Source organism: Trachemys scripta, chromosome 11 (assembly GCF_013100865.1).
Source record: "Trachemys scripta elegans isolate TJP31775 chromosome 11, CAS_Tse_1.0, whole genome shotgun sequence".
NCBI classification, from domain to species: Eukaryota; Metazoa; Chordata; order Testudines; family Emydidae; genus Trachemys; species Trachemys scripta.
The window spans coordinates 53,814,890-53,833,614 of NC_048308.1; the positions used below are offsets into that span (position 1 = coordinate 53,814,890).

General features: G+C 42.9%; 1 protein-coding gene across 2 annotated transcripts in view; it reads right to left on the reverse strand.

Moving 5' to 3' along the window:
* The window catches only part of PGAP1 (post-GPI attachment to proteins inositol deacylase 1), a 61,028-nt gene extending 43,532 nt beyond the window's left edge, over positions 1–17,496 (reverse strand). For both annotated transcript variants that reach the window (XR_004647722.1, XM_034786278.1), the window contains exons 1-4: positions 17,310–17,496; positions 7,768–7,921; positions 2,683–2,858; positions 1,550–1,721 (exon numbers count right to left, since the gene is read on the reverse strand). Coding sequence is in view for 1 of the 2 variants with exons in the window: in XM_034786278.1 (XP_034642169.1) it covers positions 1,550–1,721; positions 2,683–2,858; positions 7,768–7,921; positions 17,310–17,453 (646 nt within the window). In the remaining variant the exon portion in view is untranslated. The remainder of the gene's footprint in view (positions 1–1,549; positions 1,722–2,682; positions 2,859–7,767; positions 7,922–17,309) is intronic.
* Between the last annotated feature and the right edge of the window lie 1,229 nt (positions 17,497–18,725).

Sequence of the window (18,725 nt, forward strand, 5' to 3'; positions counted from 1 at the left end):
AGCTATGCTGGCAGCCTACCCAGCAGTCAATTTTCCATTCCCATTTTTGAGTCTTGTGTTAGAAAACAATACTGTATTTCTGTACCCAATGCAGGGGTGATGAGGCAAGTCAGATGCAACTATGCTTTTTTACACCAGCTAAGATGCACTTCCAAATATTTAGTCTCATGCCGAGAAAGGTCAAGACATCAACCACAACACACAACAAAACCCTGTAATGGCCCATACATAGTATTGTAACAGTGATCGATAAGGAAGGCCAAATGGAAGTATGCATTTGTGATATAAGTCAACAGTAGAAGGAGAAATTAATAGAAAGGCAGCAGTTACAAAATCAAGGGGATAGGAATCACCCATGCTTAGCTGCCAGAAAACAAAAACAAAAAGATAGAACACAAAAAATTCTACATATAGCAGCACAATAAAATAGAGAATTTTTTCACTTGTACTACTGCACAGTTAGGGTTGCCAACTTTCTAATCGCACAAAACCAAACACTCTAGCCCTGCCCCTTCCCTGAGGCCTTGCCCCTTCCCCGAGGCCCTGCCCCCCCACTCACTACATTCCCCCTCCCTCAGCGGTCCACAGTTCCTGGCCAATGGGAGTGTGGAGCCGGTGCTCGGGGCAGGGAAGCGCGCAGAGCCCTGTGGGCCCCCCACCTAAGCTGGATCTGCTGGCCACGTCCAGGGTGCACCTCGGAGCCAGGACAGGTAGGGTCTAGCAGCACCACCGACTGGACTTTTAATGGCCCGGTTGAAAGTGTTGACCGGAGCCGCCAGGGTCCCTTTTCAATCAGGTGTTCCGGTCGAAAACTGGACACCTGGTCACCCGATGCACAGTACAGATTCATAACTTTTGAAATGTGCATTCTTATCAAGTCTAACTTCATAAAAATTAAAATATTGTAGAGTATTGATATAATGTCAATACAGTAATTCTTTTCTCCTTTTGGGCTCTGCAGATTTGTATGTTTTATGCCATCTTCAAACATTTAATCTCAATTAAGACCAATAATTGTATTTAATATTCTCACCACCCCACCCAAATACCTTTTAGTTCACTGAGTGGGCAGGATGAAACTTGCCAAATTACAAAAAAAGTAACAAAATAACTAGGTATTCGGTCAGAAGAGAAGATGATTTTGAATATGAAGGTTTAACACAAATAAGCATTTGCTCATGGGGGAAAACAGGAAATCACTTTGAGGTGTAATTTACAAGGTTCCAAATTGCTTCTATTTTCTGTGTAAAATGCTGGAAATTAAGTGCTCCTCCCACTACACCAAAAGTCAAGTTAAAAGCTGAAAGACAATATTTTGATATTTATGTGATATAAACTGATATTCTTTTAGTGTCCCAGTTCTGTCAAATAGGAGAAAGAGAGTAGAAGATTAGAGCATCTCTCTTTTTCCATAACAATGTGTTTTCAGGCCACAGTAATGCAGCAGATTCTCTCTCTCTCTCTCTCACACACACACACACACACACACACACAAGCATTAAAAAAGAAACATAGTGCCCAATGCAACACTTAACTGAAGTAAACTTACCAGTAAGATATTTGTCTAAAGGCATTACAGGTGCAACATGAGGTGTGGCTTGTGTAATGAGGAGGTTTATGAATTCAGGCTTAAAATTCTTTAGAGTGAGCAATGCTCTTGCAACAAGACCACCCATGGAATGACCTACTATTGCAACACTGCTTGGAGCAAATTCTTGATCCTTCAGAAAAAGAAAATAGCAATCACTCAAAGTTAGAATTTGAGAACATTCATTTAAACAAGCAGATGAAACATAGGGCTTGTCTACACTTACTGGGAGATCGACAAGCGGCAATCGATGCACCGGCGGTTGATTTAGCGGGTCTAGTGCCACTAAATGGACCGCAGATCGCTCTCCCATCGACATTGCGTAGTGTGGACCCCACGGTAAGTAGATGTAAGCTACTAAGCTATTCACGTAACTCAAATTGCGTAGCTTAGATCGCATTTCCCTTGTAGTTTAGACAAGGCCTTAGACATTGACCTATCATTTAGTTAACAGTTCTACATTTTTTCTCTGAAATTAATCATGTTGCTCAAAGAAAATAGTCTGGTTTAATAGTTTGACAAGTTGTTACTAACTGACCCATATTTTAGATGCTTTGGTCTTCCAAAATCACTAAGTAAACACAGGCTCATCACAAGAAAAAGTTAGCATGTAGGCGGTGCTGTACTTCAAAAACCGCAGTATATAGCTGATATTATGATGTTTGAAAACCTTAAGGAAGTAGACCAGCACATAAGCTTTTAGGCTGAGGAATATTTTCTAAATCTATATTAAACATTTAAATAAACAGTTCTGGAAACATAAATGAGCCTACTGCATTTCTACTACAAAGAAGTTTACATATTAAATGAAGATATTTTATTTAAAAAAAATGATAAAACTATCCAGGGCTTTGGGCGCCCTCACCATGAGAGTAAACACAAAATCCAAAATTTGTTTACAAAATCAAGACTAAAGCAGGAGTATTTTTCTCCCATCCACATAATTTACACCACATAATTAATAGCCAATATATCTATTACAATTTAAAATTTCCATCCCACAATTTCCTACTGAACAAAAATCCCATCCCAGTTTTTAGGAGAAAAGGATAAAAAACTCAAAATACTATTCATGTGGATACTTCACGTCTTACCTTGTACAGCTTAAGAATTACTTTAATGCACTCATGCACAAATCTGGTTTGTCTTTGCAGACTACCACCATATAGTGCAACCAGCTCCTCATTAAAATTGACAGTGAAGAAATTGAAATGGTACTTGAAGTCAATGTCTTCTGCTTTTCTAAGTGCTATAGAGCCAAGAGAACGTACTAGGAAAAGAAATTGCATTAGTTAATCACGGAAACAAGATTAAATCAGTTATCCATATAATAAACCTCCATGACCACTGAAAAGAGAGTTTGTTTGGATTATATACAATTTGCTCAAGAGCATCAGATTGGACCACAGGTGTTCAATCTCCTCCAGATCTGGTTTTCTCCTCCTTACACATCAACAGCACAGCCTAGCAAGAGGAATATATTAGCCTTATTGTAGATGCGCTACTATTGCTAGGGTCTTCCAATTAGTTCTTTGCAGAACATGGGGCCTGGGCAGCTTGACTTCCAAACTACATGGAGCCATGCAGAAAGCACTTTTCCCTTCATTCTCACCACAAGAGTAGATGTGATTCTCCCACTCCTTTCTTCCCCAAATCTTCAGCCTTGCAGAGATAGAATCCTACTTTCCCTCTCCGGCCCTCGCTGCTACTGAGCATGGCCTTTTCACTGTAATGCTGCCACTCAGTAACAAGCTCTTAGAAACTGCACAGCTGAAAGACATGGGACCCACCCCAGGCTGCAAATGACTAGTTTGTGAAGACAATATAAAGCAGGGTTGTCAATTAATCGCAGTTAACTCACATGATTAACTCAAAAACTGAATCGCGATTTAAAAAGTTAATCGCGATTAATCGCACTGTTAAGCCACAGAAAACCAACTGAAATGTATTAAATATTTTGGATGTTTTTCTACATTTTCAAATATATCGATTTCAGTTACATCACAGAATACAGAAGTGTACAGTGCTCACTTTATATTATTTTTTATTACAAATATTTGCACTGTAAAAATTATAAACAAAAAAAATAGTATTTTTCAATTCACCTCATACAAGTACTGTCGTGCAATCTCTTTATCCTGAAAGTGCAACTTAAAAATGTAGATTTTTTTTGTTACATAACTGCACTCAAAAACAAAATAATGTAAAACTTTAGAGCCTACAAGTCCATTCAGTCCTACTTCTTGTTCAGCCAATCTCTAAGACGAACAGGTTTGTTTACATTTACAGAAGGTAATGCTGCCTGCTTCTTATTTACAATGTCACCTGAAAGTGAGAACAGGCGATCACATGACACTGTTGTAGCTGGCATCGCACAATTATTTTAATTGCTTGACAGCCCTAGTATAAAGACTACAAGGAAGAATGCTTGAGCACGGGGAAAAGTCTAACTGGGGACAAAATGCCAGTCTCTCCTAGAGAGCAACATTTTGTGAGATCTAGATCCTACTTTGTCTTTATTCACCCCTGGAAATATCCTCTCACTGTGGAGATTCAGTTATCTAATAACCTCAATGAGCCCTGTTGAAAAAGCTAAACAATACATTCAAAGCACTGAACAGACATTAAATAATTCCCACAGCACTCTGGTAAGATTAATATATTTTAAGATCAGAAGGGACCATAAATCATCTAATCTGACCATCTGTATAATACAGGCCATAGAATTTCATCAAGTTACTCCTGTACTGTACTGAGCCCAAAAACTTGTGCTTGACCAAGGCATATCTTCCAGAAAAAAATCCCAGTCTTGAATTGAAGATTTCAAGAGAGGGAGCTCCATCACTTTCCTCGATAGTTTGTTCCAATGGTTAATCAACTTCGCTGTTAACTTTGTACCTTATTTCTAATACAAATTTGTCTGGCTTTAACTTCCAGCCACTAGTCTTTGTTATGCCTCTCTCCCCTAGATTAAAGAGATCTTAAGTACCTTTATGGGGAGAAAATATCCGGTACTAACACACTTTAACCAACTCTCTTCTTGATCTTTTTGCCTCACGGTAAGGCATTTTTGCAGCTATCAAATAATTTTTGTGCCTCTTCTCTATCCCATTTTTCAATATTATTTTTTAAAATGGAGACACCAGAACTGGATGAAGTATTCTGTTAGCAGGCTCAGAAACGCCACATATAGTGGTAAAATCACCTCACTACTCCTCGGTTTATACATCCAAGCATTGCATTAGCATCGGACTGGGAGCTTATGTTTGTCCACTATGATCCCTAAATCCTTTTCAGAATCACAGCTTTTCAGGATACAGTTCCCCCATTCTGTAGGTACAACCTGCATTTTTTGTTCCTAGATATAGGACCTTCAGTTTGGTCGCAACAACACAAATTTTGTTTAAGTAGGCCCAGATTACCAAGTGATCCAGATGATGCTATGTTTCCCTTTGATTCCAAAACGGTCACTCTCTGTATTGCTGTGTTTTCAAAAAGACCTAATTAGTTCACAATAGGGTCTGTACTACTTTAAACATAATTACAAGTGTCCATTTGGCATCTTGTGTGATGATTATTTCAGTAATCTTCTTTGGATATCATTGTCCTCACATGCCTTTATTAAAACTATAAATTATGAAATGTTTTACTATGTCATTATGACAAAGAATGTATAATTTCAGTCAAAAGAATTAAAGCACCTTTGAAGGTTAAAAAAGTCAACATAAAAGGCTTATTTACCCAGCTTAACAAACAAACTATTTTGGGGCATATACTAATGGTTTACAAAAGCACAGAGGTTTTTTTAACATGACCATTAGAGCGCTGAGTAATTCTGTTTCAAAGCACTTTATAAAACAAGTAATGGTCTAATGAAGAATGACTGTTCAGAATAACACTCATTATGCTATATTTAATTAGTTAATGGTTGCACAGCACTTTCAAAAACGTAAAGCACTACTTAACTGCAAAGTACTCACATATCTTCATTTTCCTCTACAAATATACAACTATTACTTCCAGTCTCTGAATGGAATGAAGTACAGCAGGAGATAATGAGTTTATACCGAATGTAGAAACAGGATACATTAAGACTTAGAACAACATGCCAGGGTGGAGCCACTTGCCCATCAGGTAACTAGCAGGGAATCCAAAACCGCTTTTGTAGATGGGAGGAGGAGTTGAAGCTTATTTTTAAGGTATCTAAAACTAGATTTGATATCAAAGATCTCAGAATTCTCCAGTAGCTAGTGAGTTTTACCCCTTCTTCTAATTCAGTTGTGCTTTTATTCAATACGACTGTTCTAAAATATCATTCAAGTCAAAATCAATCAGATGTTTGCAAGTCACCCAGGTTGCCAATAATGGTGTAAATCAACAGACCTGATTTGAGTAGCTGCCTGTGGGTTTTTCCTGCCTACGTTAGTGAAATTTAGAGGAATTACAGAGTGATCCCTGTGGGAAGTATACAGAGGTGCTGGGTTCCTAAAGCACAAGTACCTTTTAGGATGTATCCACAATAGTGAAAATAGGACCCCAAACTCATCACTGGAGCCCACAAGTGGTAGCAACAGTGAAACTATGATTTAGGGGCATTTTCACCACTGTGTGCCTGGTCTGGTCTGAACTCATTTACATAAGAGCTTCCACCAAAGGGCAACAGTATGGGTCCTACTTTTGCCAGTACAGAAAGGATCGCACTGACCCTAGTCTCAAATGAAGCTGCTTTCCTACTTTCCTTGGGTAGAGGACAAAGAACGCTTTGTGGTCAAGTGAAGGAAATGTAATAACGTAATTAAGTTATCTTAACCTCAAGTAGAACTGTGTAAAAATTTTTAGTTAAATCATTGGACAGATAATATACATGTATCTTAAACACAGAGTGCATTATTTCAGTTTTACATTAAATCAATTTGATTTCAATGGACTTACACTGGGGTAAAGCCAGGGGCAGCTCTATGTTTTTTGCCGCCCCAAGCACGGAAGGCAGGCGGCGCCAGTGCCGTGCCATCGGCGTCCCCGCCGCCGAATTGCCGCCGAAGTCGTGAGACCGGCGAACCTCCCGCAGGCACGCCGCCGAAAGCCGCCTGCCTGTCGCTCTCACAGCAACCGGCAGGCCGCCCCCTGCGGCTTGCCACCCCAAGCACGCGCTTGCTGCGCTGGTGTCGCCCCTGGGTAAAGCTGGTGTAATGCTGTGTGGAATCAGGCCCAAAATTAAACCTATAATCTTAATAGGTTTAATACATAATACATTCTATCGAGTCAAGTTATTTAAAGCTATGCTATTCCTTTGTTTTTGTTTTACTATATATTTATTTATGAAGTGTTAACAGGCTTACAAATCCTTGCCATGTAAATCTCAGAAACAAAAAAATAATCATAGTTTTTGTTGAAAAAGACATTATACAAGAAAATAGTCATCAGCTCTCTATTGATTACAGTGTTACCATATTACAGACAGCATACATAAAACACCTTTGACATCATTTCTAGTTATTTTATTATATTGAGTGAAATGTCTGATTACACATTTTTAAACAGACTACACACATCTATCAAGAATTAATATTAAAGAAAAGGACAGGTATGCTTTTTTTGGGAGGAGGGGGGGAAGAGGGGACAGTTAAATGTATTTTGTCTAAGTATTGAATAAAAGGTAACCAAATTCTTAAGTATCTTTTTGTCCTCTGTCTATTTCGCTGGGTATGTAATTGGTATGTTAATTTTCCCATAAAACCAACCTCCTGTATTTTTTTAAATCATTTCTCTACAGTTGGACTATTTTTCTTTTTGCAACGAGAGGCTATCAGTCACTGAGCAAATATGTCTATGGCTTTATGGACTTCAAAAACTGTGAAGTCTCATTCCAGGTAAACATCTTCGACTGGGTTCTCCGCTGGTGAATAGCATCATAGCTTCCCTGACTTCAACTGAGCCACACCAATTTACAGCTAAGAATATGGCCCCTTATTTCCTGGACACTGTACATAAGGAAATTCTCCATTATTTATACTTAAAGTAGTAGCAATGAGACATTTGGATATCATTCCTGTAGCAGCTTTGACCATTAAAAGTGTCTGTCTTTGGCAATATTCCAGACACTAAACTCTTCCTGCCTTTAACTAAAAAAGATAACTCTGTTTGTACAACTTTCAAAATTCACTTTACTATATTCTTACCTTGTTTGTAACTCCCGGCATTCCCAGGAAGGAAGAGAACTGGAATCCCTGTCAATATCAGATTTTTGTTTTCTTCAGCATAATTCCCTTCCCCATAGAGATAGAGCTCATAGGCTGGAAAACGTCTGGATATTTTCTTAGGTAGTTTTATTTTCTGTGACAACAAATACATATGGTTAAACGTACAGTATCTGACTAAAATTAATGGATCCTTAGCAACTCCTAAGAATTCAAGATACTGGACTCCTAAAATGTAAATTAAGAGTAACTACAAAAGAAGCAATTTGAATCATTACAGACAAAGAAGAGGATTTAGCCTCAGTAATGCTTACGCAAATTTACAAAAGGGAAAAAACTGCTATGGGAAATAATTTCCCTCCCCCTTATAATCTATAAGTGAAGGAAATAAAACAAATGTTTTCTTTTTTTTTGGGGGGGGGGGGAGGAGGGGGAATACCTATTCTGTATGATGCAACCAGAAAAAAAAGGTGTTTTATACTGCAGCCTTGTGGTCTCTCCACCTAATACTCTTTTCTCTGTACTACTTTTAGAAATTTAATTGTAACTTTAATCAATTTGGGACTTGCATTTTCTGTAACACAGAAGCTCGATGTCTTGACTAACAATTGCCTGGAAGGGTGAAATACATTAGCTTCTTTTTGCTGTTTTAGCTTCAGAAGAGCAAGTGCATATATTGATTGTAGCAAACAAAAAGTCATATGGTGTGCACAGCAATGTATTGTACCTTATGTATTACATACTGCTTTATCTTTATATTTTGACAGTGTACAAAATGCACCACTTAAATGGGTTTTGCTGTAAGGACCTACAAAAAGTTACTAAGATAAAACAAAAAAATGGTAGTTTTATTTATTATTTTTGCTACATATAACCAATCTCAAAAGCTGAAGCCAACAACAGGCAACAGTAGCTGGATAATAAGATCCTAATCCAAACTGTACTAACATCAATAAACTCCAACTGACTTCAGTAAGCTTTGATTCAACCTCTCAGTGAACTGCAATTATCTTTCAGAACTATAAAACTACACCAAAGTGAAAGCGAAGAAATATCTGTACACAAAATAAAGATCCACCCTGATTTCTACATCTCAAAGGAAAAACAGCTTTATGGAAATCCTTGTCACAAAGACCATTAAAAATTCCTCCTGAGGCATCAGGATCAGGGCCGGCTCTAGCTTTTTTGCCGCCTCAAGCAAAAAAGGGCGGCCGGACTGCCGAAGCAAAAAAAAAAGGCAGCCGCAGGGAGCGCGTGGAGGGCGGTCAAGGCGGCTCGCAGGGGGGTGAAGGGCAGCGCCTCGCAGCCGGGCGAGAGGGGCTCCCTCCTCTGGCATTGGGATGCCTCTCCCGGCCGGGTAGGCTTAGCCCCCGGGGACTGCAGGAGGTGCTGGCTCAGCCACTCCTTTAAAGGCGGCTCGGCTGGGCCGGGCTCAGAGCGGCGCGGGAGGCAGAGGCCGGTGCAGGCAGCGGAGAGTGGCATGTCCCGGGTAGCCCGGCGGCACGGTGAGCGGCGGGGATTGCTAGTTCCTGCCCCCCCAAGCCAGGGTCCGTGCCCCTGCAAGGCTGGGCTGGGACTGGCGGAGTGTGGGGAGCTGGCCGGGGGCTCCGGAGCTGCGGACCGGGCTGCCAAAGCACAAAAAAAGAACCACGGCAGGGCCAGAATGCCACCCCTTACAATGTGCCGCCCCAGGCATGTGCTTTCTCGTCTGGTGCCTGGAGCCAGCTCTGATCAGGATCATAAATTGGGGCATCCGAGTGACCCTTGTCATTATTCCCAAATATAAAAGGTTCCAGAATCATGCTGGTGCAAATATTGTTCTACTCTGAAACAGGACATCCAATTTTACCTGACTTAAAAATTAAAACCCTAAAATGCAATTCTACCTGGAAAGTGACTAAAATGATAGTGTTTCACCTGCTTCCAATTCAAATGTACTCCATTTACAAGTAAGAGGTTTTCTTCACACTTCAGTCTGAACTCAAAGGCAACCTGGGTTCTTTTCTTCTTAATGAGCAACACCAGTAATAAAGAGTCTGCAGGCTAAATTATGCCCTCAACAGGACTACTAGGTATCTCTGTCTTCAGTGGGTTTTGCACAAATAAAATTGACTGGATATGTAATTAGAATTTAGCAAACAATTCTGATGGTGATGCACAAGACGGAATAGAAACCAGCTCATTCGGTCTTAAATGTGTTACCCATATAAGCCTGAAAGGAGTAAAAAAGTAGTGTTATTTTTTGTCACTAATCAGAAGATGCGACTCTGCATACGCATATCAGATATGAATTGAGTAGAGACTCATTTTACAGTCATCCTTTAGACTAAAATCACATTCAGCTCTGAATGAGGTTTGGTTTTGGATTTTAATAAAAGCAGATTTCTACTGTGCTACAGCAGCATTTCCTCCAGACAGTCTGAATCTTGGAAACAGGGTCTAACTACTGACATTTCTTGGGAAAGAGTTATAAGTTACCTACACGCTCAATTCAATCTCAGTTACAGAGCCACAACCAGTGACCCCATAACTAACTAACCAACCAACCTGCGCGCGCACACACTCCCATCCCCCTTGTACTAGTATTTTTTGTACACATCCTGGGAAATAGAACTGACTGACTAAGTAAAAGAAATCTTCACAAGGAGGACAGAAATGGCAGGCTCTTCTTCCCTTCCTTATTAAAAGAAATATGTTTCACATGGCAAGGCAATACAAGAAGGGAATTTACACCAAAATGCAAGACAATGTAGCAGACATGAGCAGAGCTACCCCTCCCCAAAATTAACTGAAATAAGTCAATTAAAATGACTAAAAATACAATTTTAGTGGAAAATATTTTATTCATACTCCTTACAAGGTTCTAGACCAGGCCAATGGGGGTGGTGAAAGCACCCTGGCAGGCTGGGCCAGCTTGTTTACCTGCTGTGTCCGCAGGTTCGGCCGATCACGGCTCCCACTGGCTGTGGTTCGGCGCGCCAGGCCAATGGGGGTGGCGGGAAGCCACGGCCAGCACATCCCTTGGCCCACGCCGCTTCCCGCAACCCGCATTGGCCTGGAGCGGCGAACCGCAGCCAGTGCAAGCCACGATCGGCCGAACCTGCAGATGCGGCAGGTAAACAAACTGGTCCGGCCCTCCAGGGTGCTTACCCTGGCCAGCCGCGTGCCAGAGGTTGCCGACCCCTGGTCTAGACTAATTGTACCATCTCAGGAAAAAGGCCAGCTCACTGGAAACCTCTGCTTAATGTGCAGAAGCAGTCAACAAATCCAAGTATTAACATGCATAAGAAATAGATGGACAATACGAAAAATGTTATAACGGCACTGTACAATTTAATAGTATACCCTCACCAAGAGTACGGTGTTCAATTCAAATCATTACAGCAGAATTAAAGGGGTTTCAGAGAAAGTGTAAAGATAAGCCAAAATAAATCTCTGAGCTTCATACAGAAGCAAAATATTCATAATTTTGAGCATTACCCTAGCAGCATGCTACGATTTCTCACCATACTGTTACTTAGAACCAGTATATAATGTACAAAAAGAGGAAAAAAAATAATCAAAATGGTAATATTTCAAAGAGACTGAGCTACAGAGAACTACATCACCATTCACTTAAAATAATTCAGAGACATTCTCATTATGGCAATTTAATAAAATATAATATTACTGGGAACAAACGTGGCACTTTTCACTTTATCTTCCAGTTCTGTACAAACTATGTTCATAGAATCATAGAATATCAGGGTTGGAAGGGACCTCAGGAGGTCTTCTAGTCCAACCCCCTGCTCAAAGCAAGACCATCGACAACTAAATCATCCCAACCAGGGCTTTGTCAAGCCTGACCTTAAAAACCTCGAAGGAAGGAGATTCCACCACTTCCCTAGGTAACCCATTCCAGTGCTTCACCACCCTTCTAGTGAAAAAGTTTTTCCTAATATTCAACCTAGACCTCCCGCACTGCAACTTGAAACCATTACTCCTTGTTCTGTCATCTGCTACCACCGAGAACAGTCCTTATTATCCTACTTTTACAAATGAGGGAACTGAGGCACTGTGGTTAATTGACTCACCCAAGGTCACACAACAAATCCATGACAGAGATGAGAATAAAACTCTGACCTCCTAACTCCCAGTCCACTGACACATCCAATAGGCCATACTGCTTAAGACAGTAGAGAGATGAATCAACAGTCTGGGAGCAGCACCACTTGCTTGCATGTTAGGAGGTGATATCAAGAAGAGAAAATTAAGGGTGAGGCCAGGTCTACACTACGAACATTTGGTGTCATAGTTATGTCAGTCATGGATGCGATGAGGTGTGACACAGGAAGAAATTCCCAAGTGCGCCTTCCTGGGTTCTCAAAGGGGTTTTGCACTTGGGTGGTAGCAGCATCTACCCACCCAAGGTCAAAGAAAAGCTGTAACCTTGGAAGTTTAATACAAGCCTGGAGTGGCCAGTATTAATTTTTTAGAATCCTGGCAGGCCCCCACCTTCTGCACTCGAAGTGCCAGGGTGGGGAATCAATCTTGACAACCTGTGAGAAGTGAGTAAGGGGAAAGGAGAGAAAAAACAAGTTAACATAACCAGAAAGATACGTATGAGACTTATTGAGTAACTGAACGAAACAATTGTTGCATTGTCCTTCAACTCTCCTTCCCTCCTGCTTTTTTGGTCCACTTGTGACACCCCTTCTATCCCATAACTCGTATTAATAAAAAAAACAAACAAAATAGCCCCACCATAAACCAAGTTTAGACTCCAAACAGGGAGAAATGCTAGACACTTCCTGAAGCCTACTAGGGATTTTGCTATTGATTTTAGTGAAAGGCACTCCGATATTATGATGCCTGGCAGCACTATAAAACTCTAAATAGATAGTTTTAGGACCTTCACATTTTAGGACCTTAACACTTCATGTTAAATTTAGGTTCTAAGTGCCTCAGGCTAGATACCATGTCATTATTTGTTTTTGTTAGGTGTCTAGCATATTTTTGGGTGTTTGAAAATAATAACGCCAATTAATATTGCACATACCTTTTGTGATGTGGATACTTGCCACTTAAAGTCAGGCTAGGTAGCTCTGACATACACCAAATTCTTGTCTAATAACTTTCCGTCACTGCCAGCCTTAGCTACATTTAGACAGGCACTTTAAAGATAGATGGCAGATGGATTTTGTTCTGTGCATGTACAGCTCCTGAGAGCTACAGTAAACAAACAATAAATAATAGAATACAATACCTAAGCCATACAGTCTACCTAATTTTCTTTCCCCAAACTTCCCCCTCCCCCATGCCCCAAAACAACAAAAGCCAGATACTTGGAGACAGAATATTCTGTGATACTGTCCCTCTAGCTATGACTTCAGGCATATTGCTAGGGAAGTGTGGGGAAGCTTGGACTATCACTGTTTGTTCTACCACTGTACTGTAGATTGACACTTCAATCTTGCACCTTTCACCCCCACAAAACTTGCTTATAAGACAGATAATGAGAATTTAAGTGCTGACAATCAATGAACAGAACAGTCATGCTGGTGGGTGTTAATTTTAGACAACTTCCAGTCCTATAATCAAAACAGAGATGTTGCCAATTACTTGTAAGTTGGTAGTACTATATAGATTGAAGCTGAAGTAGGTTTTAGCTACTGGTAGTTCTGAATATTATATTTATAAAGATTGTAACCATGTACATGATTTTGCTTAATGAAGTGATCACTTAAGCATGTATTTACATTAAGTAAGCTTTCCCTTGTGTTTTCCTTTTCTAAAGTGATAGTCCCCAAGTTAGTAGATCCTAAAATTAACTTGCTGCTTTGTTACCTGTTTAGAACATGCAATGCAATATTTTGTTTAAAGAAAAGTGCTTTAGTGCTTTTCTCCTCCACAAACAATGCCCCCAGTTTTCATCTCATACCCACCAAACAATAACTGACCACTAGCTGGAAAAGTGATTTTCAGTACAGTATATATAGGATGCTTAAATATAGTTTATTATAGTGACTTTTTTCTAAAAGTTATTTGTGTTGGGAAACATTTCATTAAAAAAATTAGAAGCACTCTATCAGTATACACAATGCAACCACTGACAAGTCATTCAGCAGATCAATAACAAGATTTAGGCTAGTTCCTGCCGAAGATCTAAGTTCATGAAGGATGTGGATAGATAAAACATCCTTGAAGTACAAGACATAAACTATGTCTACACTAGCATTTTTGTCAATATAACTTATGTTGCTCAGAGATGTGAAAAAACAGCCCCCCGAGTGACAAATTGCACCAACAGAAGTGCCGATGTGGACAGCAGTATGTTGGCGGGAGACATTCTCCCACCAACCTAGCTATCACCTCTCATTGGGGCTGGTTTAATTATGTTGACAGGAGAGCTCTCTCCTGTTGGCACAGAACGGCTACACAGGAGAGCTTACAGCAGTGCAGCTGCATCGGTACAGCTGTGCTGCTGTAAGCTCTCTAATGTAGACATGGCCATAGTTGTTTTGAGGAGGGACTATTTTTACAAAAAACTCTATTAGTACAGAACGTGTGCGCAAACACACCAGTTCTCTTCCACAGCATGGTGTCTCCTATTACTAGATTCGGCAATTAAGTCATAATCCTGTGTTTGAAAAATGTTCCTCATCGTAAAGGATAATTTGTAAAGCAAATTCAAAGGAAAACAGCTCTTCGTTTGATTCAGGGCAAAGTGGTCCTTATAAAACCCCAAAAATCTTTCTATCTTTCACTAATAAAAGTAAGAAAAACAGTTATCAGATTTTATTGTTCAGATGTAATGTCCTACACCATATGAAAGTGTCACTTTAGAGACCTCTTCTTGTGTCCTTGCCACAAGCTAGAGGTTTTTCCGAAGCATGCACAAGAGATGGCTCTTTCTTTCACTGCAGCGAGGTCCTCCTTTGTACAGATTTCCCCAAAGAGTCAGCAAACGTGTAAGTGCTCCATGCTCTGCATCTCACCACACTCCCATATATTCGTGTCATTAAAGTAATCCCATTTTATATTAGTCTTTGATCTTCCAGTTTGCGTACGCAGGCGGTTCAGGCATCGCCACAATGACCAGTCTGTATTGGGCTCTCTGGTAAAGTCCTCCTGGGATGCCAGGATGTGGATAGATAAAACTATTTCAGTGCATCCAGCTGCACATAGTCTTTCATTCCATAACCTCAGTCATGCCTTGCCAACTGTCATATCCAAAGGCACAACACTGGTTATAAAACTCTTTCATAATATAAGGCATTTGATTATTCCTGTATGATCACATAATGAATGCCTTGAGTTTCATCTGTCATGATCTTTCCCTTTGACTTGTTACCTTCCTCCTGATATCAGGTAGTTCAGTGCCAGCCAGTAAGTACAGGCTATCCTTTGGTGTTGGCTTCAGGCATCCTGTTATTCCATGACAACTGTCGTTTAGCATGGACGGATCATTCAGACACTGGACATGCATGCTGTATGGAGTAGCACAAGATAGCAATGGTTTGCAAAGTAACTGTATTGGCTCCCCACTTTGAGGTGACCAACTTTCAGAGGATATTGTTACAGGTGCTAATTTTCCCTGCTTTAAAGGAAACTGTCCGGTCCAATGTCACTCCCAGGTAGACAGGGTTCAGATGATTAGCCAGTGGGATTCCATCCCAGATGAGGTTTAGTTTCTGCTTGGCTTTTTAGTGTAGATGAAAGGCCATCATCTGCGTCTTGGTCAGGTTGGCACGAAGCTGGTTCTTATTGTAATAAATTGTGAGATTGCTCAGTATTATGAGATTGCACATCAATCTATTCTCGACAGTGGCAAAGTCCTTCTCCTGGGACATGATGCATAGATTATCGACATACAGAGCTAATATTAATTAACGGAAAATATTTCTCTCTGAAGTTGAGTTTACTCTTTTAAATACTCTTTGTTATTTCATGTTTCTATATAAACAGGGGAAATGCATTAGACACGAGTAGGATAATATTATAAGAAATCTATCATAAGCTTTTAAAGAAACATTGTGAAATCATATCTGGCCCCAAATTTTTGCTTTGTAAAACCTTAAAGGTTCATCTACCACTCACAGATAGGGAGATGGAATTTCACTTGTCTGAAAATTTTGTCCTTACCATTAAAAATTTTATTAAGATGATGTTAAAAAAAAATAGTGAACAGAGTTTGAGCATAGAAGTTTCTGGTTATCAGAGAAAAATGTACAGACTATCGAGGTGCAAAGTTTGGTTTAAGATCAGGTGGCATAAGGAATACATAATGTGCAATATCCCCGATTGGGGGTAAAAGGCTGATGGGTCAAAGTACAGGCATTGAGATGAGGGTATGAAGTTCATATAGTGGCTATGTACGGGTTTGGGGTATAATGAGTAGATATGATGATGAGGATGGATTGACCCTCATTTGGTGAGATTTAATGTCCAGGGAGTTTATGGTTCCAGTTCATATGATCCAACGGAGAAAGTCTCTTGGTCCCTTTCTCGCAGTCGAAAAATGACGTCGCTCTGGCTCACGCCTCCTGGTACTGTCGGTGGCCGGTGATGTGCTCGATGTAGATGTCCCTGGACCATCGGATGGTGCCTGAGACCATGAGGCGCCGCATGAGCCTTGCGTAGCGTCGACCAATCCCACAGGTCTGCAGCACACGCTCACTGCAGGGGTCCCAGGCGCCCAGGGGTCTGACAATCAGGGCATCCATCTGCACCTCGTAGCCCTTCGCTCTCAGGGTGTCAGCCAGGGGGGCGTACTTTTCCAGCTTACGAGTAGCAACTAACCTGTTTATAACTGAAAGTTTACAGAAAAAGCACTCTTTTCGGTTTGAGACAGCACTCTGTGCAGCATCACTTTCAGAAACAGCCCAAGGAAAAGTCAGTTTTTCCCTTGGTGAAAAGAGATTATATAAGGTATACTACTAGCAGCTGCTGTGCAAGCTTCTCCACAGCATATAAACTCTTAATACAATTTTAAGTGGATTTGGTTTACACTGCATGACACACCATTCAGGTGGCGTTCTATTCAAAACTAGAATTACAAGGAGTCAGTTGATTACAGAAAAGTAGCCCTCTAACAGTCATGCAACTGCTTTCTTGATGTTAGTTTTCCAGTGACCATAGTGCGGGGTGTGAACGACACGCATTGCTGACCCACAAGCCAGGCTAAACTCGCTGCCCAGACGCTAACACCTGAGCGGCACACACAGGTTACTGGTCTGACTGCAGGGCTTGCAGCCGGGGGGATTCAGTGGCCTGGGGGAGACAGGACGGTCAGAGCAGAGGAGCTAATGGCCCCTCAGGCCCCAGGGACGTTTGGACTCAACAGAGCAGCCGGGTACTGCCAAGCGCCCTGGGCGGGGACAGGGAACCGGAGAAGCCGGTTTGCTAGTGACACGCCAAAAGCAGGTCTGACCCCTGTTACACCCTGTGGGGAGCGGCCGCCCCAAGGCGCAGGGCGGGCAGGTGCCCGGGCGCGGTGCCCACGGAGAAGTAGCCGCCCCGTTGCCCGGGGGCCCCGCACTCACCAGGTACTCGGGGTACTCGTACATGTAGGTCATGCTGCACCGGTTCTCCTCGTACAGGAACAGCACGTCCCGCACCCCCAGCAGCACCAGCGCCGCCACCGCCCCGTAGAACAGCGCGGCCGCCACCCCAGGACCCCTGCCCATCGCCCCCGCCGCCCGCCAGCGCCACCGGCTCCACGCGCCGCTCACCGACAGGCGAAGGCAGGGCGGGTCTCCCGAGGAGGAGGAACGGGGGCGTGGCCGGCGCAAAAACCTGGGAAGAGGTCCGCCATGATGGAAAGGTCCGAGCCTGGAGGAACCTGTCAGCCATGTTGGAGAGGTCAGGACCTCGAGGGGCCCGTCGGCCATGTTAGGAAGGTCGGGCTCGGCCTTAAGTAAGGGTGTGTCCGTTACGTTCGGGATTACCGTCGGCAACACGCGCCTGCCATGTTGGGAGGGTCAAATGCAAGCAATAGGGACCTGCCCTGGGGGAAGGCTGTACAACAGTGGGAAGCAGGGCTGGTGCTCATTAAGGCAAACTAGGGGTTTCCTAGGGCGCCAAGATTTGGGGGCGCCAAAAAGCAGTACCCCCAATTTTTTTAACAGCTTTCCTACGCCCCCTCTCCAGCACACGGTCACGGCTCCACTTCTCCCGCCTCCCCGGCTTGCAGCGCCAAGCAGCTGTTTGGCACCACAAGCCTGGGAGGGAAGGGGAATTAGAGCGGGGGCAGCGTGCTCGGGGAGGAGGCGGAGCAGAGGTGAGCTGGGGTGGGGAGCTGCCGCACGGCTCCCCGGGGGGTCGGGAGCTGCCGTGGGGGGGAGGGCGCCTCAGGGCAGAGGGGGGGAAGCTTGCACGTGGGGGCAGGGAGCTGCCGCAGGGCTGCTGGGGGGGCGCAAGGTGGAAGTTGCGCCTAGGGCGCGAAACTTCCTTGCACCGGCCCTGGTGGGAAGGTGAGAGGACTCTCAGAGAGCTTGGGAGCCGGTGTCTCCTCCCTGCTTCTGTTGAGCTGCTCTGGCACTGCATGACCCTGCCTCCTTTGCATGAGGCATGAGCAGCCCCGCCTAGCCACTATGCCCCCCCTTCCACTCAACGCTGCCCCCACCCCTTTATCAGTTCTGCCCAGCCCTCGCCCCACCCCTGCCAGGCACCAGTCCCTCAGCTCTGCCTGGCCGCTGCCCCAGCACTGCCGGGCAACAGCGCCTCAGTGCTGCCTCCAGATCAGTTTTGCTCCCCTCATCCTCACCACTGAGGTGTGGGCCTGTTAGGGTTGCCAGGTGTCCAGTTTTAGATCAGAACACCAGATTGTAAAGGGATCGTGGTGGCTCCAATCAGCACCCGCCGACCGGGCCATTAAAGGTGCAGTAGGTGGTGCTGTGGCACTAAGGCAGGCTAGTCCTTACAGGGCCTGGCATTGCACTATGCCCCAGAAGCAGCCA